The sequence below is a fragment of the Castor canadensis genome, chromosome 16 (genome assembly GCF_047511655.1).
Source record: "Castor canadensis chromosome 16, mCasCan1.hap1v2, whole genome shotgun sequence".
Taxonomy (NCBI): domain Eukaryota; kingdom Metazoa; phylum Chordata; class Mammalia; order Rodentia; family Castoridae; genus Castor; species Castor canadensis.
In genome coordinates this window covers 10226037-10253041 of record NC_133401.1, presented here as the reverse complement: position 1 = coordinate 10253041, position 27005 = coordinate 10226037, and the positions used below count along the sequence as shown (strand labels likewise).

The following is a 27005-nucleotide window of genomic DNA, read 5'->3' as shown; positions in this document are numbered from 1 at the left end:
CTTCAAACCATGATCCTCCTGATCTCTACATCTCTCCCCCGAGTAGCTACGATTACAGGTGTGAGCCACAGGTGCCCAACTACAAATGTTTATTTTTCACAGTTCTGGTTCTGGAGTTGAAGTCCAAGACCAGCCCTCTTCTATGGTACAGCCAGCTGGTGTCTCAGAGTCAGCTAGCTCTCTATTTTTTGTTGTTGTTTCTTTCTTTTGTTCGTTTCTATGCAGTATGGTTGGTCCTGAGCCTGCCGGGAGCACGCTGGCCCCGGTTTTCTCCACATCCACATTGCTTTGCCTCCAACTCTTAACTAATTCAGTTCATCAGGACTTCATCCTGGGCCTCGTGACCTCCCAAAGGCCCCATCTCCAAACACCATCATATTCAGGACTAGATTTCAACATGTGAATGTGAAGGAAACACGTAACCCTAGCCCATCCGACTGATATGCTAGCCCAGAAATTTCGGTTTAAACCACGTTTTTCTTTTTGTTTTTTTGAGACAGGTTCTTACTATGTAACCCAGCCCAACCTGCAACTCACTATGGAGCCCATGCTGGCCTGGAGCCTGCAGTCCTCCTGCCTCAGTCTCCTGTGTGCAGGGATTACAGACAGGTGTGCACCACCACACCCAGCCTGATTTTCAAACCAGAAAAATGAAACTTACAGGTATGCTCTCTTCTGCAGTTACATAATTACCATTACTGGTGCTCTGGATATTGCTGTGGACTTTTTTCAGGGGGACTGGGGAGGGACTAGGAACTAAACTCAAATTACTGTTTGAGGTTGCCGAAGAACTTCCTTTAGCATTTCCTGTGAGATGGACCCGATGGCTGCCTGCCTGGCACAGTGCTCATTTCTGGAAAAGCCCCTACTTCACAGACCTGTGACTGGACAGACCAACACAGAGCAGGCAGGTGACAAACCTGGCAGGTATGCCAAACCATACCATCTGGTGACAGGTTTAGTGATGGATCTTTGTCAAGCCAGGGCCAATGAAGCCTGCCTCCTTGTGAAGGTGATTCAGAGATAAAAAGAGCCAGGTGGAGAAAGACACTGAGCCCAAGTCCAGTCCTACCTGAAGGTCCTCCTACCTGAAGGTCCACCTACCACAGGATTTTCAAATTTTTCTGTGAACTGTTACTTTGAACTGCTGCTCCCTCCCTACAGTGAACTGCAGCCTAACTTGATGTGGAAAGACTGTAACACCTGCTCCTCTGACAGTAGCTGAGTTTCAGCCAATCACAAATGACCAAATCTTCAACCCATGTTCAAATAAGACAGACACAGCTGTAACCAAATGGCTTTCTCCTCACTTGTGGCTTCTGTATGTCACTTCTTTTTCTCTGGCCATAAATATAACCTGCTGATGTGGTGGAAGGGAGCTGCTTGCTTGCTTGCTATGTAGCCCAGGTTGGCTTGGAACTCTTGATCCTCCTACCTCAGTCTCTGGAGTGCTGGGATTATACCCAAGCACCATCACACCCAGCCACAGATGGGAGTTTTCTGAACCATTTTTGATACAGACTGCTACCTGATTCAATTCCAAATAAAGCCATTTAAGATCTGCAAAATTAGATTTGTTGTAATTTTATCCTTTGACAGAACTAAGTTCTTTTTACTTAAAATACTTTGAGTGGTTTCTGACTCCTACAACATGAAGAATTCTATGTAATCCTAGTGTGGTGGTACATACCTGTAATCCCAGCAATCAGGAGGCAGAGGCAAGAGGATCTCCAGTTTGAGGCCAGTCTGGGCAACACAGAAACCAAAAGGAAAAGAAAAATCAGTTACTCTCCCCAGGAGACAAAATCCCCCTTCCCCTCAGTTCCAACACCAAAACCAAAACACTCAGTCTGAGGTATCTGATCAAAATACGAGCCTTTATAGATGTCTCTAGAGTGATGGGGAAAGAAAAATAGGATATAAATAACCATTCTGTACAACTCCCACCCCTTCCATCGTGTAGGAGAGAATAGGCACCATCGAGTGAATAAGAAAAACATGTCCTGGGGCCGATGGAGAGGGGACAGGTCAGGCCTGGAAATCAGAATGAGAAAGCGTCAGGAAGGGCTGGACCTCAATCTCCCCTCCCTCTACCCAAGAAGGGCTCTGGCTGAGAGTCCCTACCGTGACCTCCTCTTGCGCCCACGGGCTCCCCAAATCACAGCAAAGGAATGCACACAGAATTAAGTCAGATCTGAAAAGTGGGCCTGAAGCCCTTGCAGACTCTGCACCCTCCCTGTCTCGCACACAGACTCGGAGGGCTAGAGAAAAACCCGGGGCCCAGCGTGCCCACCCTGGGCAGAGTGGATACCAGGGCCACAGCTACCTCCCGAGCAGAGGCCGAAGGAGCAGATATGACGTAGATGGATCGAGAGCCTCCATCTTCGGGGCCATCCCAGTCTACGGACGAGCTGGGGGAAGGAAGAACGGAGGTCCAGATCCTCTGAATTCCCAATCTTGCTCGCCCCGCCCACGAAGGCGGGGAACCATGCAGCCCAAACAAGGGAATTCTACAACGGCCCAATCAGAAGAGGGCTGGAGGGCGGGGATAAGACGGACCAATCAAAAGGCTTCATCAAGAAACTCAGGCCAATAGCGCTTCAGAGAGCGATGGAAGCAACCAATAGCGACAAGACACACGGCGAGCCCCTCACCTCGGGTCATCCCCGGAGCCCTCCTGCGTCCTCACGTTGTTGAGTGCATCAGGGACAGACAGCTCCGGGGTTCCCGCCAACAACCGCGACCCAGTATCCCGGCCAGGGCTTCGGCGGCGCACGTGAACCAACAAGAGGGCAGCGCCGGCTAAGCCCGCCGCCGCCAGCAGTCCCAACGCCGGCGGCAGGAGGAAGCGCTGCGGGTCGGCCCGCCTTAGGCCTGGCGGGGCCGCTGACAAGGCGCCTGCGCCGTCGTCCGCGCCGTCGGGGTGAACCGGAAACTCGCAGCGTGCGCCCATGTAGCCGGGCGCGCAGGCGCAGACGAGGCCGGAGAAGTGGGCGTAGCAGCGGCCGCCGTGAGCGCAGGGGCGCGCGGCGCAGGGGTCCGCGCGCTCGCGGCAGTCGCGGCCGCCGAAGCCCAGCGCGCAGGAGCAGCGGCGCGCGCCGCCGCCCTCCACGCACGTGCCGCCGTTGGCGCAGGCGCGGCCCGCGCAGTCGTCCAGGTCGTGCTCACAGCGCGCACCCGCGAAGCCCGGGCGGCAGCGGCAGCGCAGCGCGTGACCCAGGTCCAGGCAGAGGCCGCCTGTGGGGAAGGGGCGTCAGGGGCGCCGGGACTTCTGCCCACGCTTTCTTCTGCCTAGTCTGCCCTTACCTTCCCTTCCATTTTTTTTTTCACCCCATCTTTTCCTTGTTTCATCTTTCAGGTCTCTGCTCAGATGCCCTTTCCTCTAGGAAGTCCTCCCAGATTCTTCCTCCATCCTCCCCTCCAGCTCTGTGCCCCGCGCTCGCTCCTCACAACCCTGACCACGCCGGGCTGAGGATGGGCAGCGACTGTGCCCTGTGGCCGAGATAGAAGTGGCCTGGCCACTGCTGTGTCCCTAGAGCCACTCAGTCCATAGTGAACACTCCAGTGTTTTGGAGGGAATCATTACATCCACTTGCAAGAATATGACAGGCCTGGGCTGGGGGCTCCTAGGAAGTGTGAGGACCTGAGTTCAGTTTTCAGTACCGAAAAAAAATTATCACATTTAATCTTTTGGGTTTTGGTTGTTTTGGGGTTTTTTTCTTCCCCCCCCCCCGCCCCCGCACTGGGGTTTGGGCATACACCTTCAGCCACTCCACCAGCCCTTTTTTGTGATGGGTTTTTTCAAGATAGGGGCTTGCCAAACTATTTGCCCTGGCTGGCTTTGAAGCGTGATCCTCCTGATCTCTGCCTCCTCAGTAGATGGGATTACAGGGGAGAGCCACGGACGCCCAGCTATGGTCACTTCAGAGTAAAGCAAGCCACACACACACACACACACACACACACACACACACCTACACCCCTCATTGCCCTGTAGGTCCCACAGCTCTGCCCCTGTCACCTGCCTGACGTCATCTCTCACCACTGATCCAGCTACACCAGCTCCAAGAGGCAGGATTTCCCTGTTGCCTTCCCTGCTGTACCTGCAGTGCTTAGATCTAGGCCTGACTCGTGGTATGAGCTCCTCACAGGCTGGGCACAGGGAAGAAGGCATGTCCCCAGCCCTAGGTCTGCACAATCTAGAGCCAGGATTCCCACTCAGAACCACCGGGGTCATGCAGGGACCCTCCCAGCCCATCCTGGGCTGCTCCCCATCTCACCATTCCGGCATGGCTGCAAGCTGCACCGGTCCACCCTTTTCTCACAGTTGGAGCCTTGAAAGCCGGGTGGGCAGTGGCACACGTACGCAGAGCCAGGGTCTGCGCCCCCGACACACAAGCCGCCATTAAAGCATGGACCATCAGCGCAGGTCACTCCGCTCACCTCACACCGCAGCCCGTAGAAGCCCCGGGGACAGGTGCATTGAAAGGAGCCTGGTGTCTCCTGGGAGAGACAAGATGACAAGATGGCTTCAGACGGGAGGTTCCTCAGGGCAAAGTCCAGCCCCTTCTTCACCAAAACTACCAGCTGCTGCTTTTTCTCCAATCCCTTGTTCCACCCATGCTTCTGTCTACAGAAGCCCATCTCTAAGGCCACCTCCTCCATGTAGGTTTCTTAACCCCCTAACTTGAACCCTAATCCTACTCTGAGGTCCCACAGGCTGGACACCTCCAGGAAGTCCTCCATGAGTGCTACTCCCACACCTTCTCCCAGGGTGGTATCTCATAGAGCCCAGAGAAGGAACTCCCAGCCACTCCCAGAGTGAAGTTCTGATGAGGCTGTGGTGGGATAGGGGATACTAACACTACAACTGCCACCGTTGGCACACGGGTTCCCATCACAGGGCCCAGGCCCAGGGACAAGGCACCCAGCACTGGCAGACTGTGGGCCTCTGGAATTGAGGCAGCTGCTGGTGGAGACAGGGATGGTGCAGAGGGGCCCAGTCCAGCCCTCCAGGCACTGACACTCGTCAGGCTGCTCACAGAAGCCGTGCTCCAGGCTGCAGCCTGCTTGACATGTCACTGTGGGGGACAAGAGGAGAGGCAGAGAGAAGAGGATGTCAGCATGGGAGAGTGCCAGGTCATGAGATGGAAACCATAGACGCTTCTGGGGCCTTATGTGTTGCCATCCTGCTTCATCCTTGTGATGGGCAGCGCTCTGCGGTACCTGAGTGCAATCCTCCAGTTTACAGACGGGGAAAGTGGGACTGGGGAGTCTGATCAGAGAGGAGAAAGAAAGAAGGGGTCTGGGTTGGGGAGGGACATCAGGCCTTGCAGGGAAGGTGGTGGGTCTTGGATTAGGGCAGATTTGGGACAGGCCGGATGAACCAGATGGCCACAGTAGTGCGCTGAAGTTTGGGATGGGGTCTGAGGGAATCCAAGGTCAAGGTGAAAGACTCCAAGCTTTAACAAGCATTGAAGGAGCCGGATGTGGTGACATGAACTGTAATCCCAGCTACTTGAGAGGTGGAGGAAGGAGGATCCAGGCCAGGCAAAAAAGAGGGAGACCACATCTGAAAAGCAAAGCAAAAAAAGGACTGGGGGTGTGGCTCAAGTGGTGGAATGCCTGGCAAGGGTGAGGACCTGAGTTGAAATCAAACTTCAGCAGTGCAATATATCTATAACTATCTACCTATTCTATCAAGCTATCAAGAGACAGAGAGAGAAAGAGCGCACGAGCACACACTTTGGGTTTTTCTTTAATTTATTTTTGGCTGGTATTTGTCTCACGAAAAAAAAAAAAGAACCCAGGCAGCGATGGTGGCTCTTCCTGTAATACTAGCTACTCAGGAAGCAGAGATCAGGAGGATCACGATTTGAAGCCAGCCTGGGCAAATAGTTCTAGAGACCTGTTGGCAATAACGGCACCGATAGGTTTCAGTTCTTACTGCAACCTGGAGACACAGGTGATGGCTGATCCCTTAAGCGTGTGTCATGCCTCCAGGCGCTGCCTTCCCCTCCCTCCCTAAGATGTCACGCACCTTTCTGCCTCCTCCATGGTCTCACCACATGTCCTCTGCCTCTGTCTGCCTTCCCCTCCCTGGGCTTACTGGGACCCTGCCTCCCATGAAAAACCTGTAGCATGGAACCTTACGACTTAAGTTATTCCAACTAGTTTGCCAGGCCTCTCGGTCTAAATTAACTTTAAATCAGCTGCTTTACAAAAGCGCTTGCAAAAACCTGCAGCTGCCACGCTTATGCTCTAACTCCGCCCCCACAAGGGGAGGAGGGAAAGCAAACAGGCGCACCCGTGCACAGGATGCCGGCTCCTGGACACAGCAAAAACGCCTGCCATAGCTAAGAGAGTCCATAGAGAGCACCCAGCAAATCCTGGGCCGCCAGCCACACGTGGCGATGGCTGTGGTCCGCTGCCACTTCCGGTAGAATAAACGCACGCAGAGTACACAGGGAGGGGCGACAGGCCACAGGATCAGGCCTGGGCAGTCAGGGTCACTTGTCCCAGGTGTGTGTGGAGGGAGTGGCGCCTTGCACAAGTCCTGCTCCTAGCCCCACCTCACACCTCAGGGCATCAGACCCAGCCCTTGTAAGCCAATTGTTAGCTCAAGGTTACAGTCCAGAAATAACAAAACAGACATTACTGTGCTCTCTAAATTTCTCATTTGGAATTTTCTATACCTTTGGCCTCAGCATAATTGTTTCCCTCCAAATATTAACACTAGTTGTCCTGTATGACACTGTTATTGGCCTGAACTGCCCTCTGAATGCCCTTCTCCAACTTTACAAATGACTTATTTCTTTGTTAAAAAGGTAGCCTTTATTAAAGAGGCTGCCTGCCGTTAGCTAAAAGACAGGATCCTAACGCTTTGTTCTTTCTAGATGGGACCTGCACCTTCCAGTCTTTGGCTGGCAGATGTTGGAAGCTTTGTACTGAGGTCGGCCTCAGTGTGCCTTGGGTGACCAAGAGAAGTGGCCTTCACAGGGTTCCTTAAATTACAATACCACTCCAATTAGACCTTTTCTATAAAAGTAAAAAAGGTAAACCGAGGTCCCCTATACAAATTTCTCTCATTAGAAAAGCAATGGGTTCTGGCCCAGGCCACTCAGGTTGGAAATGATTATACGGCTCAAGCAGTAGAGTGCAGTTTTATAAGCAGAAAGTCCTGAGTTCAAGCCCAGTGCAGCCAAAGTAAGAAATAATAATAATAATATTTGGGCCTGTGGAAGTAGCTCAGTGGGAGAATGTCTGCCCAGCATGTGCAAAGCCCTGGGTTCAATTCCCCAGCATTACTAAAAAAAAAAAAAAGAGTAAAGAAGAAAAGTGGCATTAATGTCACTTCAGCCATCTCATAGTAGAAAAACATAGTTTAACCTAGACCAGATCCCTCATTCTTCAAGCGAGGAAACTGAGGCCCAGAACAGTTCAGAGATTTGCTCTCCAGAGTGTCAGGTGTCAATGTAAAATAAGAACTTTACTTTACAGCAACAACCTATCAGAAAGCATACCACGGTGGACTCAGAGTCACAGGTGAGAGAGGTTCTCCTCACAGATAAATTTAACAGTCAGTCCCAGATATTCGTAAAAAACTCAGACTGGCTGAAGGGAAAAGTCAATGAACCAAGTAATACAGCTAGCCATGTCTGTATTTACGGCTTTGTCTGTATGTCCTGGACCTTCCTAACAGGAGAGAAAAAGATAAGAGACCATGGCCTCATTGCTGCTCTCAGAGAGGGTCCCACCCGACTGGGGCCTGTATCCTCAACTTGCTATGGTGGTGGACAGGAGGGGCACTTCTGCAGAGAATGCTTAAGGGTGGACAGTCTGGGAGACAGCCCTGCCCCCAGGACCCTGCCCTCTGCAAGGGTAACCACTGGAGGTCTAAGTGCCCCCGTCACCAGATGGAAGGCGAGGTGCCACCTTCTATGGATTGATGGGTCCCGGCCCCCTGTCCACACTCCCCTTCTTGGCATCAATGTTGAGGAGCCATAATGGCAGAAAAACAAAAGGCCATTTTCCTCCTAGACAGTGGAGCCTGTTTCTCTGTTTTACCTTTTTCTCCTGGTCCCTGGTCCAATGACAAAAGTTATCGTTCGGGGCAAATCTGGCCAGCCCCTAGAGCAATAGTTTACCTGGCCTCTGGCCTGCTCTTGGGGAGACCTCCTCTTCTGTCACTCTTTCCCCATAGTACCTGAAACTCCAGTGTCCCTGCTGGGACAGGATTTACTATCTCAATTAAAAGCTCAAATTCTCCTCCCCCCAGGCAGCTATCTCTCCTGCCCCCTCCTTCAGGAACAAATAGATCCCACAGTGTGGACTGATGAGAGGAGTGTAGGGTGGGCCACGATGGCCCTCCCTATTCAAATAAAACTCAAAAATCCCTCACAGTTTCCACACCTAAAACAATATCCCCTCAAGCCTGAGGGACATGAGGCCTCATGCCTATCATAAATTCCTTAAAACAACAAGCGCTACTAATTAGTTGCTCCAGCCCCTATAATAAACTTAAAATGCTTATGAAAGTTAATTTTAAAATACAAGTTACAAAGTAAACAACTGGAAAGGATATAGATAAGTAATGAATGTATTTTTGAGAAGTTAAAGGAAAAAGAAATGGGTTTTTTGGATGAGAAAGGATTTTGTAAAGAAAGGTTTGTCCTAAAGATTGTTTCAAATTGGAAAGCTGAGGACAAACCATCAAAGGTTTAGTATGTTGTATAAAGATCTAAGTAAGTTTTAAAAGTTCCTAATAAGAAACTTCGGTGTGTGATAAAGTTGAATATAATCTAAGAGCTGCCTAAAAGATTTTTAGGGTCATGTCAAACTAAAATCAAATCCTCTATGTCTATGAAATAACAAGGTTATCTTAATATTGTTCTGCTCTGAGTAACATCTACAAAAAAAATTACAGAGAAGGATTTTATCAAAGAAATTATTTGTGTTTTCTGCTGATCTTGTCAAGCTTTAAATACTACTAAATCAGAGTTCATTTACGTATTTGCTTATGTGTCTTAAATGACCACCTTGTAACAGTGTTATGTTATACTTTATCTAAATATGGTACATTTAAAAGGTTAAAAGTATCAATTTATATAAAATAATGAGCTAAAACTTTCTTTTATCCAAGAGTGTTACATTTAAATCCTGACAGCCCCTGCCTCCCACAGGTCATCTACCTAGGTGTGGCCTTAAAGGGACAGACTCACTCACTGAGTCATAAATGCATCAGCCTAATCTTCTGTTTCCCAACCCCCATACCATAAAACAGCTTACAGCTTTCCTGGCAGTTACAGGATTTTGCAGAATTTAGATCCCTAGGTATGCAGTCCCTGAACAGACACCTTTTATGCTCCTCCTAATATTCCTATTTGGGTCTTAGATAATGTATGGCCACCCATTTCTCTTAGAAAAACTTGCCTCCAACAGACTCTGCTCCTCTGGCTGACTACCTGCCTTCTCAGGAAACTTCTCAGAGCTTACAGACCAGATCCTGCCCCACCCTATAACAATTTCTGTTAAACCAGGGCATCTTGTTCTCCAAAAGGATCTTCTACCTTCTCCATTGGGACTTCGATGGACCAGCCCTCATCTGGTCATTCTCATGACACCCACTGCTGTCAAGCTCAGTGGGTTCCCCAATGGTGGCACCTCTCAAAAACAATTAGAAAATGGAGAGGGGAATTGGAGGACTCTTGAAATTGTCTAGGGAACAACATTTCACAGTGGTTCTCCTGGCCAATGCCCATCCTGATGCCTGTGTTCTCTCCTATTCTTAAGGTTCCTCCCTCGTATCACACTGCATGTCTGCTCTTGCTAATCAAAATGTAACCAGTTGTACCTCCAGGGACACAAACCTCTCCAAAACGCCAGGATAGTTGGCTGATACCCACCATGCGGAGGTCGGAGGATTGGCTCAACACTCTTTACGACCTGTGGCTACAAGGGACCTTCATCAACTTCAGGGAAGAAGAAATCTTCATTTTCAGAGCCTGGGTGTACGCTATCATGATACTCACCACCCCAACATTGTTTACCAACTGACCCTCCCTTCCCCTACGCCGCCCCTTGCCAGCTCGAAGAAGCCAGAGCTAACACAACGCCCCTCTTCCTTAACAAACAAAAAAGGGAGGAATGTTGGCAATAATGGCACCGATAGGTTTCAGTTCTTACTGCCCCTTAAGCTTCTGTTTTCAGGGTCACAGTCCTGCCTCCCAGGGTCACAGTCCAGCCTCAAGTCTAGCTTGAACCCTCCTTCTGCCCCAACCTCCAATCAGCATGAGCCATAAGATCCTAACCAATCAGATCATGCTGAGTCCCACTGAGGGGTATTTAAGCCCCTGCCCCTCTCTCCCTCGGCTCTCTCTGCTCTCTCCCTCTCCCACCCAGCAATAAAGAATCTCTTGGCCAGATCACTCCTCTCCACGTGGTCACTTTGGGGCCTATATTTCCTTACAAGACCCTATCTTGAAAATCCCCATCACAAAAATGGACTGGTAGAGTGACCCAAAGCGTAGGCCTGAATTTAAGCCCCAGTATCGCAGAAAAAGAAAAAGGAAAAAAGCTATGGAGGACCGGGGCGTGGTCAGTGGTAGAGCACGTGTCTCTCACGTGAGCAGCCCTGGGTTCAATCTCCAGCACCGCAAAAAAAAATCATTAAAAAAATGAAAAATGAAAAGCAACGGGTTGTAGCCTGCAATCTCAGGGAGGGAAGAGGATGAGGATGAGGAGGAGGAAAGGGGATGGGGACGAGTTTCTAAAACAACTGTGTGGAAGCAGGGAGGACCCCAGATTAGATGTTTCTTGAGGTCCTCAGGAAAGCTCTGTGGGTATGAGCTAGGGGAGGAAATGGGGGTACCAATGTGAGAAGCAGGTGTGGGGCTCCTACTTGGGGCAACAAGAGTGCTGAGAAGAAGGACGGGGCTGGAGGTCCCAGACAGGGCTGGGGAGAAGTCTAAAGGTCCTCAGTTTCCCTGAAGATACTGGCCAATGTGGGAGGGGACTTAGGACCTTGAATGGAGCTAGGGAGGAACCCAGAGTCCCCAGTTCCCTAAAGGCGGGGGGTAGCTGGGTTGTGGGAGGGGATCGGGGGACCGGGGTCGGGTCGGGTGGGGAGGGGACCGAATGGGATCGACCACAACACTCACGCAGGGCCTCGCATTCGTCCTCCAAGGGCGCGCAGGGCCGCAGTCCCGGGCCGCACCGCGAGGGGGCGCTGCGCGAGCGGCACAGGCGCGCGCACGCGGCCCCGACGGCGGGCGGCTCGCAGCGCGCGCGGTAGGAGAAGCGCAGCTCCCAGGCGCCTGCGCGCTGCACGTCGCGGGCCCACGGGCTCCCCGCTGCCAGGCGCCGCCTCCCGGCCACGCGCGCCAGCAGGCTCCAGGCGGGCCCTGCGGGAGACGAGACGAACACGCTGTCACCCCAGCCAGCCTGGCTGACCTCCAGGGGAGAGTGACAGCTACCCTGCCCTAACGCACCCTAGGACCTTCCGTGCCCGATCCTATCCAGTAACAGATCCGCCACGGTGGTAACAGGTCTCAAAAGAATTTGCCCCAGAATTTTATTTATTTTTTTTGGTGGGTCTCGGGTTTGAACTCAAGGCTTCACTCTTGCAAAGCAGGCGCTCTACCACTTGAGCCACACCTCTGGTTATTTTAGAGATGAGATCTCCAGAGATATTGTCTCAGTCTGACCTCGAACCATGATCTCAGGAGGATCCCAGCCTTCCAAGTAGCTGGGATTACAGGCGTGAACCGTGAACCACTGGCACCTGCCTCTAGAATGTTTGTATAGAGAGACTTCTAACACCCTGTGACATCTGATATGTATAGACAAAGGACAATAATATATGACCTCCCCTGAAGGGAAGTCAGCATGCCCCCAAATTGTGCCTTAGAGTCTTCCTGTATCAAACTGGCACCAGAGAGCCCAATTCCTAAACTATAAGTTACTCATATAGCCTGAGACCTTGGGGCACTGGGAGGTGCAGTCTCCCTGTGCCACAGGACCTGTCTGTATCAAAATGCTGACACACCCCACTGTAGGCCTTACACAGAAAGTTTCCCAAATCCAGGATAAATCTCCCCATAGCTGAAACTGTTGCTCAGTATTGTCTCTGCTGAAACTGCCACATCCCATAGTGCTCCCTGGGGCCACTACATGGCAGAGCAGAAGAGAGCCAGGCACAGTGGCACATGTCCACAGTCTCAGCTACTGGGAAGACTGGGACAGGAGGACCCTTGGGCTCAGGGATTCCAGACTAGCCTGGGCACTGGGCAATTTCAATTTTAAAGGAAAAGTTTTGAGCCGGGCACCAGTGGCTCACGCATTAATCCTAGCTCCTCAGGAGGCAGAGATCAGGAGAATCATGGTTTGAAGCCAACCCAGGCAAATAGTTTGAGAGACTCTATCTCAAAAAACCCATCACAAAAACAGGGCTGGTGGAATGGCTCAAGTTGTAAGCCGTGAGTTCAAACCCCAGTACAGCAAAAAGAATAAAATAACCAGAGCAAAATGGGCTGGAGGAGTGGCTCAAGTGGTAGAGCACCTGCTTTGCAAGCCTGAAGCTCTGAATTCAAACCTCAGACCCACCAAAAAAGAAAAAGAAAAAAAAAAAAAAGGCTTTGAATTTTGAGCATCTCATATGTCTGACTTTTGGATTAGGGCTGCCCAACCAGGACATTTCTATGCCTAAGCTGCCCCAAGCCCAAGTGCTACTGACACAGTGCCACACTCCACAGGCTATGATGATATCAGAGGCCCAGGACAGCCCCTCACTTACCATCCTGGACCCCAAGTTGGGCCTCATGCCTCCCCACACCATAGTCCTGGGACTGAAAACACTCACCTCCAACCTGCTCTCCCAGCTGCTCTCTCCAAGTCTCAATGATGAGGGAGAAGCTGCCCTGGTGGTGTGGAGAAGGGAGAGAAGAAAGAACGGAATCCAGTGCAGTCAGGCCAGGCACTCAGTGAAGGCCAGAATCCAGTATCGGAACCAAACAAGCAAAGGACAATACCCAGAGGGACTAGCACAGGGAGGGATAGACCTGGCCTCCCACACTGGGAATTGAATTCAGGGCCTCCCACTTGGCACTCTACCACTTGAGCCACACACACCCAGTTCTTTCACTTTTAGTTTAATTCTTTTGCCTGGGCTGGCCTCCTACATCAGTCCACCAGCCTATGCCTCCCAAGTAGCTGGGATTACAGGCAGGTACCACCACATCTGGCCATCTTTGGCTTTCTCTGTTGAGAACTATGTACTAAGGATTTCAATTCAGATACCTGTTTGAGTCCCTCAAAAAGAGTCATTGTGTGGTACCAGGATGGTCCCATTTTACAGCCGAGGAACCTGAGGCTGAAAAGGGGAACGTCACTTGCCCCAAAGGACAACAGTCTAGAATGCAAAGTGTGGCCTGCTCTCTTCTGTGGTTGGGGATGGTGAAGATGGGAGGTAGATATTTTGAGATGCAATTAACAAATACAGGTCCCAGTTGGAAAAACTGAGGATGGAAAAGATGAGGTTCACAGTTTTTTTGGTTTTTTGTGTGGTATTGGGGTTTGAACTCTGGACCTACACCTTGAGCCACTCCACCAACCCTTTTTTTGTGATGGGTTTTTTTGAGATAGGGTCTCAAGAACTATTAGCTCAAGTGGCTTTGAACTATGATCTCTGCCTCCTGAGTAGCTAGGATTACAGGTGTGAGCCACCAGCATGTGCTGAGGTTCACAGATTTTAGCTATCCCTAATGTGCAAAAACACAGGCTTCTGTGAATTTAGGGTTCCCAAAGAAGGGGTTTGAGGTTCTAGGAATTTGGGGTCCCCAGCATGCAGAGCTGGGGTGAGGATATTTGGGGTCCCCAGTGGGTCGGGTTGTACCAGATGATAGAGCTAGTGGTCTGGGATTTGTCCCCCCTCGAGGCTCACAGGTTAGGGTCGTGGAAGCTGGAGGGCAGAGGGAGGGGGTCGAGGTTTGGATGGCAGAGTGAGGGTGGCCGCTGGGGCCGTGCTCACCGGCCAGGCGTCCCGGAAGGGCACGCGCACGAGGCCGTCGGGCAGCGGCAGGTGAGCCGCGGGCGCCCCGGGCTGCTCGGTGTAGACGGGGCCGCGCGCACTCAGCGCCACGCCCAGGGCGCACGGGGACTCGGCGGCCTCGTCGGAGACTCCGGGCTTCAGGCAGACCCTAAAGAAGAGGCGACAGGGACCGCGGGCGCTGCAGGGGGACCGCGGGGCCCCTGGACCCGGTCCTGGCCCGAAAGAGTGGATCTGCAGCTCGAAGACACCGGCCGGCTGTGCCTGGGGTGGAAAGGGACATGGGGTGAGGGGGATGCCAGGACCCCCCCACACACACACACACCTCCCTCCTCCCTCCCCGGGACCTCCGGGTCACACCCCTGACCCCATCTCTCCCTTTCTATTCCATCTCCCTCCAGCTCTGACCTGGGGAAGGAAAAAGAGCGCCAGGATCACCGTGTGGGACAGGAGCGGCGACATCCGCATGGTCTTTCGGGGAGTCTCGGTTGTCGCAGCTGCTGCCTCCCGAGCCTTATATCTGAGGGGACGGCCCCGCCCCTTTGGGCAGCCGCCTGGCTCCAAGGGACCCAGGGGAGGGTGTCGCAAGAGGAAAGGAGCAACTTGGAGATGCTGTGTGTGGGTGACAAGGCGGGCCTGTCATCCTGTGTGTGACTGTGGGCGCGACCTTGAGAGTGGCTGGGGTGAGCGCGTGCGTGTAGTGGACAAGGATTCCAGGACTTCTTGGTGGAATTGCCTGGAACTGTGGATGGTTAACACCGATGTGAGTTTGTAAATAATTCTAAGACTTTCGTGGGTGCGCGTGCGTGTGGTGGGAGGTCCACGGGTGTGGCTGGGAATGAACACGACCACGACCCGGCGTCCTTTGTGGACCCCTGTGTTGTCTGTGTGCGCGCCCTCGCGTGTGTGCCCACCCCCCTCCAAAAACAAAGCCACCATCCGAAACTTTGCATCACCAGACTCCAGAGTGAGGAGGAAGCCCCGCCTCCGAGGGGACCCTCAGCTGTATGTAAATGTCGCCATCTGCCCGGCGGCCGCGCCCCTCCCCCTCGGCCGCAGCTGGGCAGCCCGTTTGGCCTCCGGAAGGTGTGAGGAGCAAATGGGCAGGAAATTGGTCTTCACGTACCAGGGGCCCGCTCCCCGCACCCTGCTCCAGGACGAATCGGGGGTCCCCCTGGCAGCCGCTTAGTATTCCAGGGCCAGGGCAAATAAAGCCAGTTAGGAGCAGATGTCCCTAGCCTTGTCATAATCCCTCTGCGCCTGGCCCTGGGCAAAGCCGGTTAGATGGGGAAAAGCGTCTTTTTTATCCAGTGTAATTAGATTTTACTACAAGCTGATTATTTTAGGGAACGAAACAGGTCGAATTTTCATGCATATCTGTCTTGTAGTGGAAAGCAAGCCAGGCGTACAGCAGAGTTGAGGAATTAAATTGCTTAATGTGTAAAACAAAGACAGTGCAAAGTGGTCCCAAGGACGCCAGAGTCGTGGAGGGTCAGCCTCACAGGACGTCCTGGATCCTCCACACTCTACTTCTTAGTCTTCTCACTTCCTTCGCAGACACCACCTCTGCCAGGGAGCCCTCCCCACCCAGGTCAGGACCCTCCTCTGAGCTCCCACAGCCCCTGGGGCTCCCCGGTGCTGCCACCACCCTCTGCCTCTCAGTTTCTGACCACTCTGGCCTAGGTAGGACGTCTTTCTGAGTACAAACCTGGCCATGTCCTCCCACTGCCTAGTGTTCCATGGCTCCCCAGTGCCTTGGAAATGGGATGGGGTCAGGGGTGTGACTCAGCTGAAGAGGGCTTGCCTAGCACCTGCAAGGCCCTGGGTTTGATCCCCAGCCCCACGAAAAACAAAACGTAACAATAAAAAAGACTGGTATTGAAGACCAGGCACACTGTGCTCCTTATGGACTCTTCTCTCACATATGTAAAACATATAAGGGGTTTCTTTGCATCTTTTTGGCTGTTTAAGACTTTTCCTTATATGCTGACCTTAAAGATCACAGAAGGTCACGCTAAGGTGACATCTAAATTAAGACCTACAGGAGAGGAGAAAGCAAAACCTAGGGACCCTGAGGAAAGACACTTCCGGCAGGGGGAACAGCAAGTGCAAAGGCCCTGAGGTGACCATGCCTGACACTCAGCTATCTGAATGACTTTCCTTTTCATTTCATTCTGGGCTCATGCAATCTAAAATTGCACCTTTCCAAGTCCCCAAACCAGGCATCTCAAATCATGGTGGTCCTGGAGTTTGAACTCAGGGCTTGTGCTGGCTAGGCAGGTGCTCTACCACTTGAGCCACACCCCCAGTCCATTTTGCTTGGGTGTTCTTTTTTTTTTTCTTTTGGTGTCACTGGGGTTTGAACTCAGGGCCTCATGCTTACTAGGCAGACACTGTTACCACTGAGTCACTCCGCCAGCCCTTGCTCTGGTTACTTGGGAGATGGAGTCTGGTGAACTATCTGCCTGGGCTGGCCTCCAACTATGATTCTCCTTATCTCAGTCTCCCATGTAGCTAGGATTACAGGCATGTACCATCACACTTGGCCCTTAGTTTGCTTTACTCATTCTTGTCCAGGAGAAATACCTGAGCACCATGAGGCAGAATCTTAAATCTCCTCTGCTGCAACCCCACGGCGAGACCGGGGCAGGCAACCAAATCTGACAAGTACTTGAGGACAGGAGGGAAGGAAGAGGAGTAGTACTCATTCTGACGGGTGACAGGGCTCCTGAGAGGCATGCATGCCCTAATGTTGAGCCATCCTACCTGGCTGAACAAGTAGTGTGACTCAGAGGTCTGTTGCATGCAAGGCCAGTCCTTCCCTCCCCTCTTGCCATGTGACCAGACAGCACCCAGAGGTCTGGGGGGACCCAGTGGGCACTAAAACATACGCCACTCAGAGTGCCAGAGTCCCGATCCCAAGGCATTACCATCACACTTCTTCCTTCATGCTCTAGGGTGCTGATGTTGCTGAGCCACACCAGGCATGGTGGCGCACATCTGTAATTCCAGCACTCAGGAGGTCAAGGCAGAAGGATCCTAAATTCCAGGCCAGCCTGGGCTACATAGTGTTGGTGGGGGAGAGGCCCCTCAGAAGGTTCCACAGCATGTCCCCACTGCCATAGGCAAATGCTGGTGGGATCCCCTCTCTCCCCTTCACTCCCCCAGACCCACATGGTCCAAACACACGCTTTGCCCTCATCTTTGCTTCCCTTAGGTCACAGCCTTCAACTCTCAGAGCTGAAGGGCTCTCAAGTCCCAGTGGACTTTCTCAAGCTGCAGACTTCCAGGAATCAGGGACACTCCTCTGGATCAGACTGGTGTTGATCCTATTGTTGATAGGTGTTGGCACCTATTTCTTATTTGTTTTGGTGTCACCAGGATTTGAACTGAGGAACCCATGCTTGCTAGAAAGGCACTCTATTGCTTAAGCCACACAACAAGCCCTAATTTTTTTTTTCTTTGCAGTACTGGGGTTTGAACTCAGGGCCTACACCTTGAGCCACTCCACCAGCCCTTTCTGTGATGGGTTCTTTTGAGATAGGGTCTCACAATTTTCCCAGGCTTCGAACCATGATCCCCCAATCTCTGCCTCCTGAGTAGCTGGGATTACAGATGTCAACCACTAGTACCAGGCTAAAAATTTTTTGATAGGGTTCTACTATGTAGCCCAGACGGGCCTGTTATTATCAATCCTCCTGTCTCTGAGTGCTGAGATTATATGTGTGCACCACCACACCATTTCATTCTCTGTAGCCTGTTAGCCTTTGAAACAATGTAGAGTGAAAACATCCAATCTGGCCCACAATTTCAAATACATTTTATTCTCTTATATCTTTTTTGGCAGCACTGGGGTTTGAACTCAGGGCCTCACCCTTGCTAAGTAGGTACTCTACTTGAGCCACTCTGCCAGCCCTCAAATACATTTTAATAATCACAAAAATACCAGAGAAGACCAGGTGCTGGTGGCTCACAGCTATAACCCTAGATACGCATGGGACAGAATCTGGTCTGAAGCTAGCCTGAGTAAATAGTTCATGAGACCCTATCTTGAAAATAACACAAAAATGGGCTCACGTGGTAGGGTGCCTACCTAGCAAGTGTGACTCCTTGAATTCAAACCTCAGTACTTAGAATAAAAAAAAAAAAAGGCCTTTTCAAAACCTTTAGCAGATGGTGACTGTAGTGCAAAGCTTAGGTGGGAGACAGGTCAAGTCAAACAGATCCATCACCCCATTTTTGGGGTGGAGAAACTGAGGCAGTCACCTCACATGTGTAGCTACCATGGGAAGGCCTGGGCTCTCAAGCCTAATCTATGAGGCAGAAGCTATTATTACTTTACAGATGTAGAAACTGAGGCACAGAGTAGAACTCACTTGCCCAGGACCACACAGCCAGCCAGGAAGTGGGAGAGCTTGGATTTGAACTTGAACTATCTAGAGCCCCTATACTTGAGCAACACAGATGTGCTGTTCGATGCACAAGCCAGGAGACGTGTGGCAGTTTTTTTCTTTTTTCAGACAGGGTCTCACCATGTAGTCCAGGCTGGCCTGGAACTTGTGATCCTCCTGAGGCTTGAACACACACAGCCCTTTAAAATGATCCAAAATTAAAATTCATTCCTCAGTTACACCAGCCACATTTCAATTATTCCACAGCCCCATGTGGCTGATGGCTGCCATATTAGAGGGCACAGGACACAAAGAACATGGAGTAAGCATCACAGGCCACAGCACAGAGCTGTGACAGTCTTTGGGGTTCACTTAGGAACGAGCATTTAAAAACAGAAAGATCCACCAGACATACTGCTGCGTGCCTACTCTAATCCTTGGGAGGCTGAGGCAGGACTGTAGTTTGAAGCCAGCCTGGGTTGCAGTGAGACCTTGTCTTAAAAAAAAAGTAAATAAATAAAACAGGCAGATCAGAGCTGGGGTGTGAGTCAGTGATAATGCTTGTTTACCATGTGCAAAGCCCTGGGTTCCATTCCCCAGCACCGCAAAACAATGAGTAAATAAAAGCAGTGAGAGTTAATATTTAACAATTCCCAATTTCTAGTTGGGCGCAGTGCTGCACACCTGTAGTCCCAGCTACTTGGGAGGCTGAGGCGGGAGGATCTCTTGAGCCCAAAAGTTCAAGGCTGGTTCTTAAAAAGAAAAAATAATCCAAATTTCTGGTTTCTACTGAGAATGGGAGGTGGAACAGCTCCAGGCCCAACCTTCCCACAGGCCACACACAGCCGCTGGAGCACAGGGGCAGGCACCCGCCTGAGATGGGCAACGTCTGACCCACCAGAGCCATTGGGCCCCGAGCCCACACATCACCACATCTTCACGGCAGCTGTCTTTACAGTTCCATCCTCTCCTCTCTTCTCCACAAACAAGGATCTGGAGCCACTTTTGGCAAATGACCAGCACAGCAGAGACCCAGGTTTTCCCATTTCCAGGCCAGGGTGAAAAATCAGCCCTGCTCCAATAAAGCACATACTCTGTACTTGGCAGCTGACCAGCCGCTGTGATGATGACCTGAGTCCCAGACACCCCGGTGACCCCTCTGGAGACTGCAGACACAGGTGAGGCGTCTGGGATGCACTTTATTGGACACGTGACTGGCCAGGCCGCCTTGGACTGGGCACAGAGGGGCCAGAGGCCCAGGCAGTGAGTCTGAGGAGGCCCAGAGGTCAGGGCTGCTTGGAGCGAGGCCACAGGCGGCTGGTGAGAGAGCCAAAGAAGAGGTTCTGCTTATTGGACCTGGAGAGCTCAGCCAGGCGTTGCTGCTCCTCCTGGGGTTGGAGACAAAGCGAGGAGGAAAGTCAGCCTGGGGTGGGCAGCGCCTCCTCCCGGCCCTCAGTCCCGGGCCAGCTTTTCTTTAGACTTCGGCCCAGCCTGGCCTCCCCGCCCCAAACTAACAGAACACTAGCCCCAACACGGGAGGGCCCAGGCCCCATCCCCCAGCCCAGTCATTTTCAAGAGCCAGCTCAGAGCCCCAGCAGCCCAGCCTCAGGTTTCTGGAGGACACCAGCCAACCTCAATTCCCAGGCCCTCAGGATGTCCAGCCCGCGCCTCGGCAGTTTCTCAGGCCCTGAAGTTTCACCATCCCCTCCCAGATCCCGGCACCTCTCTCCTGATACTGCCTGGGGATCTATCCCAGTGCCTACTGCCTCAGCCTGGATGCTGAGGGGCCCAAGATCCAAACCCCACAGCTTCTCCACCAGACTGCACTGCCCTGCACGCCCAGCACCCACTCCATTATACCTGGGAGACTCCAAGGTTCAAATCTCCAGGGATTTCTTTGGGCTCTCAGGGGCTCCTGACCTACCCCCAAGAACCAGTGCCAAGCACCTGCTGCTCGGGTTCAATCCACAGTCCCCACCACACCTCCAAGTTGCTGGGGTCCCTCTGGTGCTCTCTGCAGACGACCTAAACCCACAAGGCATCCCCAGAACTACTCATGACCACCAGCTCCAGGCCTACCTCAAACATTGGCCATCTCCTGCCTCCCGCTCAGAGCTCAGGCTGCAGAACCCACCCATCCCCTTTTGGCGACAGCCCCAGGTACAGCCAGGGGCACAGAGACAGTTGCTCTTGGGCACCTCCTTTGGCAGCCTCCACAGCTGCCCCAGGCCCAGGATCTGAGCCTGACCTGCTCGAGCCGGCTCTGTCGCTGTTTGAAGGCCTCCAGGGGGTCATCCTCCAGTGCATAATGCTCCAGTACTGTCCGCACGTCCTCCACTTGGTTCAGAGCAATGGCTGTGGGCACAACACCGGGTGGTCACTGAGCCCACAGGAGAAATTTAGCCTGGGAGTCAGCACTCCCTGGATGCTTCCCCTGAACATTCTTAAGAAGCCCCTAAACACCCCAGAGCATCAGACATTCCAGGAAGCCCTGGAAGACTCCAGAATGCTCAAGGACCTCCTGCCCCTTGACTGCCCACTTTCACGTGAAAGACAAGAATCAAGTGTCTGTCATAGCCTTAAGGGTCAAAGGCTCTGGGGTGAGAGGCTGAGAGGCCAAGGTTCAGTCTCACTCTTGAGGAAGGCAGACAGGTCCAACAAGACTCGGTCATCGGAGTTGCCATCCCAGGGCCGCAGGGCAACACCATTGTAGGGCTGTAGGCGGAAGGCTTCCTTCTTGCAATCCACAACTACCACGCGGGCCGGGTCCCGGTTCAGACATGAAATGTCCTGGGAGGGGATGATAGTTCAGGTCATCATTTGTGCCCCTTCGCTCCTTGTTGGGGGCACACAGAGACAGACAGTACCATTCATACTGGTCGGCATGGTAGGCAGGCTCTCTCAAAGACTGGGGGACACGAGCGGCTGCAGTAAGCCCCCTAAGAACTGGGGATCTGGCCACAGATATCCAGAGCCAGGGGCCTGAGTAGTGTGGCCACTAGCATGTTCCACCTCTGCCCTGGGTAACTGACATGCTGCAGACACATTCACAGTAACATGAGAGGAGTGACAAAGACACACACAGACCCTTAGTCCCAGGCCATGTTCTGCTGAATCCCCAAAAACTCAGACCTCCAGGCCAGCAAGATACAGATGGAAGCCCACAGACACCTGGACACACAGGTACTTGGGGCCTGACCCAGGCCAAAGCAGCCCCAAACGCGGCTCCCAGAATCTATTGTAATTCCATACTTGGAGGGAAGGAGAGATAAAGTAGAATGATGGAGGAAGTGAATTTAACTACGTAAATGTTACAATGTACCCCTAGTACAACAATCTGATAATAAAATATATACTTTTTTAAATTTCATACTTGGTTAGAGATAAGACAAATGCCAGGCCCTGCCCCTTACCCTTAACTGTCTCCTTCAGGGAGCCCCCATTTCTTCTCATGCCCCCCAGATTGTAGAAGGAGAAGAGCCTTGGCCCTGTCCAGGCTAGAGGCAGGCTCACACCCTGCCAGGGGGAATCAGATCTGGGTGGAACCACGAGCAGGGTTGAGGCTGGGGTTGGAGCAGGGCCCTTTCTCTGGGGCAGTGCTAGCACCCCCAAGTCCACCCCAGAGGCCCACAGTGACCCCTCACATGGCACCTTAACATGGTGTCCATCCATGTATCTCGTGGCATCCCGGAACAGGCGGTAGGAGATGAAGCCATGGGGGTCCACGCTATCGATGAGTGGAAAGGCAGTCTGGGGGGATTGAGGAAAGGTAAGGCCAGGCCCCAGCCCACCCCACCACACTGACCATGCCTCCTCTGCCTCGGAGTCTCACCATGCCAGTCTCTGATGTAAAGATGACAATTTCATACAAAGGGGCAAGCTGCTGGAACAGGGTCTCAATGCCTGGGCGCTTCTTAAACCTCCAGCCAGTGGCCAGCTGCGGGGCAGTGAGGACAGCAAGTCACTAAGACCAGGAACCCAAAAGCCCAACACCCAGTCCGAGGGCTCCCAGCACCAGGGTGCTCTTTGCTCTTGGGGGTTCAAGAGCCCAGGCTGTGCCCAAAGGTCTGGAACAAAAACTGACTCTTTTGATAGATTTACTTTGTGCTAATCCACACCCAGACAACCCTGCACAGTGGGTACTGAGGGAAGCAAGGCAGGAAGAGAGGGACAGCCCCCACCAAGATCACACAGCAGAAATGGGATGATCCCCACAGCACCACAACCCAGCTGCCTAGGCCCAAACCAACCCACTGCCTTCCCCAGGACACACCGACCACTCAGGGTGCAAGAGGACACCAGTGAGCTCCAAGACCAGTGTGTAGGGCGGCTGATAGTATGGTTCCCGCAGAGGATCTGGGAGGAGGCAGGGGCTGGTGGGCTCGATGATCATCTGCAGAAGATGGAGTGCTCAGATACAGAAGCTGAGGCTGGGGACAAGGGATGGGGACTGGGCCCAGGCCCCTGCTCACCTGTCTATAATCTTTGAAATACTTGTATGTCCGGCGCAACTGCTGTACCAGGATTGGATCTAGAACACCAGAGCAAAGGGATTCCAAGATGAGCTGCTGCTCAGCCTCCCAGACAAACCAGGTACAAAAAGGTCTGCAGACCCACCTGGTCTGAAGCAGCTTATTTCTAGGTCCAAAGGTAGAAGGTAAGGAGTACCACCAGGTAGGAACAAGGACATTTTATTCACTTGCTCAGTTTTAGCCTGAACACTCATACCCACACACTATGCCTAGTATAAAATAGAGTGTCTATCCATCAGCCCACTTAAAACTCACAGGCATATCAATCTGCGGACATTATGCCAGTATTTGGGCCATTTTGATCTACTAAGCTTTGAAATCTCCCTGCTCTAAGCCAGTGTGCTCAGTCTAATTACAGCACAACGAATACAGACATTCATCTGTGCTCTTTAAAGCAATGGCTCTTAACTAGAAACAAATTTCTCTTCTCTTCCCCTGGGAAATATCCTCCTGTCTCTGCCTTCTGAGTAGCAGGATTACAGCATGCCCCGCCACACCCAGCCCCATGAAGACATTCTGAATTGTCACAATATTGGTGTGTAGTGGGAAGACAGATGCCCAGGAGCATCCCAACATGCACAGGACAGCCTCCCCGCAACGAGGAGTTATACAGTCCAAAGTGTCAGCAGGGCCGAGGGTGAAAAGCCCTAGTTTAAATTAATATGTTGAACCCACTTAGAACAGTAATGTACACGAGTGCCTATTTTAATTCAGTATTTTCAGTCCAGTTCTATGGATGGGCCTGCTCTTCAAGTAACAACACTGGCACACATTATCCAAGTAAACGAATACATTTAAACCTGCATTATCTACCTCCCTCATTTCAATCAGCATGCTTATTTGTTTAAGCTACTGTGATTTACATCTGCCCAGTTCAAACGCATATTTACCCATCCGCAGTGTAAAACAACAGTGTATAACATGCCTATCTACAAAGTTCCCCAGCACTAACAGGTTGCTTTCTGGACCCTCCAATTTCACTTTTCTCCAGGGAAGGGTCAGGTGTGACAGACTGCCAACTACTCTCTACTATCCACTTTGTCAGAAGCTCTCCACCAAATGATGGGTGTGAAGAGGGGGAGGGAGAAACAGGCATTGTATTGGAAATGAGGAGCTGGATAGGATAGGGTAGGGTAGGAGCTTAAAAAAAAAGAGGCTATCATAAAGAGGAGTGGGTTAGGGGCTGCAGATGCTCAGATCTAAGGCACAGGAACCCATGTGGCTAAAGATAAGCTGCTGGGTCTCCCCAAGCCCTCCTACCCTCCCCTCCCCATCTGTCCCTGACCATCTGCTCCAGGGCTAAAGGACCAGGGAGGCTGGGGCTTTGTAACACCCCTCCCCCAAACCATCCAGCTGCTGCTCCCCCTCTCCCCAAAGGAGGAGGAGGAGCTGGGGGCACCAGATGGAGAGGGCACCTTCTCTACAAACTGGCAGAGTTGGGAGGATCAGGGGACCCCAGGATCCATGCTCATTTCCTCACCATTGTCGAATTCATCTGGAATCTGGGAGAGGGAAAGAAAAATGGAAGGTTTGGGCTGGCAGAGGCAGGACCCCATGGCACCCATGAAACGATCTCCAGACCTCTGAGAGGAGCAGGCGAAGCTCCCTGGGAGGGAGAGGCTGAACAGACCAAAGGCAACCCACCCTGACCCCCAGGACAGACTCCCAGCAAGGCCTCTGGAGTCTCTTCCCCCTTACCTTGGCACCAGTTTCATCCACAGAGTTGTTTCCTGTAAAAGAGACAGAGATGAATGAGAGAAATCAGGACCCAGCTGCTGGGTCTTGAAGGCAGAGGGAAACATGGGCTCTGGACCCGAGTCTGAGGGAGAGCCTCCTGGTTGAGGAGGGGGTGTGGGCTGAGAGCCAGGATTCCTGGGTCTCTGGGAGAAAGGGGGCTGGGTCTCCTGGGTGTCTTGGGGATGAAGGGACAAAGGGAAGTGTTGGACTTTCTGGGTAATGAAGGACATAGCCTTCCCCATCTGCCTTCTTCCAACTGGCTCCCTGTAGCCTGGTACAGCAGTAGGGTAAAAGGGAGGAGACTTCTCAAGTTTCCAAGGGAGGTGTCCTAGTTGGTAGCCCTGTTGAGGGAGGGGCCAGAAAATGAACATGACTAAAGTCCCTACAGGGAAAGCTCCAGGAGGGAATTTGAGAGCCCAACAGAACAAAATTGGGGGGGGGGGGGTATGTCCCTCACCGAAAATATAAACGATGCTCACAGTCCCACCAGCCCCAAGCAACCCAGCAAGCCACAGTGCAACTTTTTTGGCATAGCTGGGTCCCTCAGAGCCTGACTGCTGCTGTGGCCCCTGGGCCTTTGTGCTCCCACGGCTCCCAATCTCTGCAACCTGCGGTAGAGACAGAGAGGTCAGCCAAGGGAGGAGAGAGAAAAGGTCAGGATACCGTGACCTCTACTCTGGTCCAAGAAGAACCCAGATCAAGAGCAGGAAGGAGACACCCATACATTCCCCAGCGCTGTGTCTGTGAAGGGAAAGCTGAGAGGTTGGCCCTCTCCACCGTCAAAACTAAACAGTCCAGCACCAGAATTTCAAGGCCCAAAGGCTGGATGGCCCAGATTCCAAGAGCCCCAGGGCTGGAGGGTCTGGAGTCCAAAAGAGCTCAGAATAGGGGTCAGGGGGCCTAAACACTGCGTAGCTGAAACTGAAGGGCAGAAAGCACATGGGGGACAGTGAGTTAAGACATCCCGAAGCCTGGGCTCAAGGTAGCAGAGTTTGGAGGGGACGGGCTGAGAGTGGGGGCGGGGACGTGCAAGGACTTGTCTGGGGCTTGGGGGAATTAGGGCACAGAAGCGATGGCCTTGGAGGTCAGAATGGCTGAGTCCTGTCAACATGGAAGCAGGTCGAATAGGAAGCAAGGATGTATAACTCGCCCACAGCAACAAAGCGGGGGAAATCTCCCCAAGGCCAGGCTCGGACCCCAGCGTCCCGGGCCCCTGAACCCTGCCCCTCGAGCATCACCACAGCGGTCATGAACACGGGGAACAAATGACCTCCCCCAGCGTCCACGTGGGTGGGAGGAGGGATCCGGAGAATGCACTTGGGCCTCCCGCGTCCAGCCCAGGGGAGCGAGTGTCCTTCCAGGAAACAGGACGGCACCCCAAAACGCGGGCGGCGTTCTATCCGGCACCCTGATGTGCCGCATCACAGAACCGGCGGGCGGCGGCTATCAGCCCGACGTTCAGAGAGGGACCCCGCACCCGGAGCGCCCCCACAGTTTGGCTCACCTGCTCGGACGCCCGGGGGGGCGGCGGCGCAAGCCTCGCGCACAGAGCCCGCGCGCCCACCCGGAGCCTGCTCCGCAAGCTCGAGAAGAGCGCTGCCGAGGCCGCCATCTTGCGCTGACGCCACACGGCCCCGCCCACTCGCTCCCCCTAGACTCGCCCCGGCCCGGGGCTGCGGCCAATCCCCACGCCGAGGAGGGACCGGTGGACGGGAGCCCTAGAGGGACAGAAGGCTGCGGCGAACTGCGGCAGGCGCGCTTGCCTGACTCTTCTTTGTGCACCGGGTCGCGGCAACTGTGGCACCACTCCCCCTCGAGCCTAGGGAACGCCACTGCCTCCTGGCCGGGACAGCAATCACACCCACTGCTCAGAAGTAAAGCAGAAGTCCTAAAGAACCCAATTATTAAGTGATCTGTCCACAAAACAGCTTATTGCACCCCAGAGGGTTTGCCTTCACTTCCCAATTGTCCTGAAGCGGAAACAGGCCCAGAAAGTGGGCTGAAAATCCAGACCCTCACAAGCGGGTGGGAGGTAGAATCTGCCTTCTTTCCTGTCCTCAGAACCCCTTGTCCCTTTCACCATTTTTTAAAATTCATTTATTCACATGTGCATACATTGTTTGGGCCATTTCTCCTCCCTCACCATTTTTTTAAATTTTATTTTTATTTTGTGGGACTGGGCTTTGGACTCAAGGCTTCAGTCTTGCAAACCAGGTGCACTGTCTCTTGAGCCACCCCTCCAGTCCATTTTGCTCTGGTTATTTTGGAGATGGAGTCTCCCAAACTATTTGCTTGGACTAA

At 52.6% G+C, this 27005-nt stretch overlaps 2 protein-coding genes across 2 annotated transcripts; both read right to left on the bottom strand.

Moving 5' to 3' along the window:
- Nucleotides 1-1752: 1752 nt before the first annotated feature.
- On the bottom strand, nucleotides 1753-14518 carry Dll3 (delta like canonical Notch ligand 3). Its single transcript, XM_074058587.1, has 9 exons — nucleotides 14453-14518; nucleotides 14027-14308; nucleotides 12860-12917; nucleotides 11160-11402; nucleotides 4864-5081; nucleotides 4281-4503; nucleotides 2655-3237; nucleotides 2312-2411; nucleotides 1753-2034 (listed from the first exon to the last, which is right to left on the bottom strand). Exons 1-9 carry the CDS (start codon nucleotides 14510-14512, stop codon nucleotides 2029-2031), a joined length of 1773 nt encoding a protein of 590 aa, XP_073914688.1. The 5' UTR covers nucleotides 14513-14518; the 3' UTR covers nucleotides 1753-2028.
- Nucleotides 14519-19614: 5096 nt separating this feature from the next.
- On the bottom strand, nucleotides 19615-26366 carry Timm50 (translocase of inner mitochondrial membrane 50). The gene is made up of 11 exons (XM_020156969.2): nucleotides 26209-26366; nucleotides 25162-25312; nucleotides 24666-24697; nucleotides 24448-24469; nucleotides 22908-22966; nucleotides 22709-22828; nucleotides 22268-22372; nucleotides 22087-22185; nucleotides 21069-21225; nucleotides 20684-20790; nucleotides 19615-19823 (listed from the first exon to the last, which is right to left on the bottom strand). Exons 1-11 carry the CDS (start codon nucleotides 26314-26316, stop codon nucleotides 19722-19724), a joined length of 1062 nt encoding a protein of 353 aa, XP_020012558.1. The 5' UTR covers nucleotides 26317-26366; the 3' UTR covers nucleotides 19615-19721.
- Nucleotides 26367-27005: the final 639 nt, after the last annotated feature.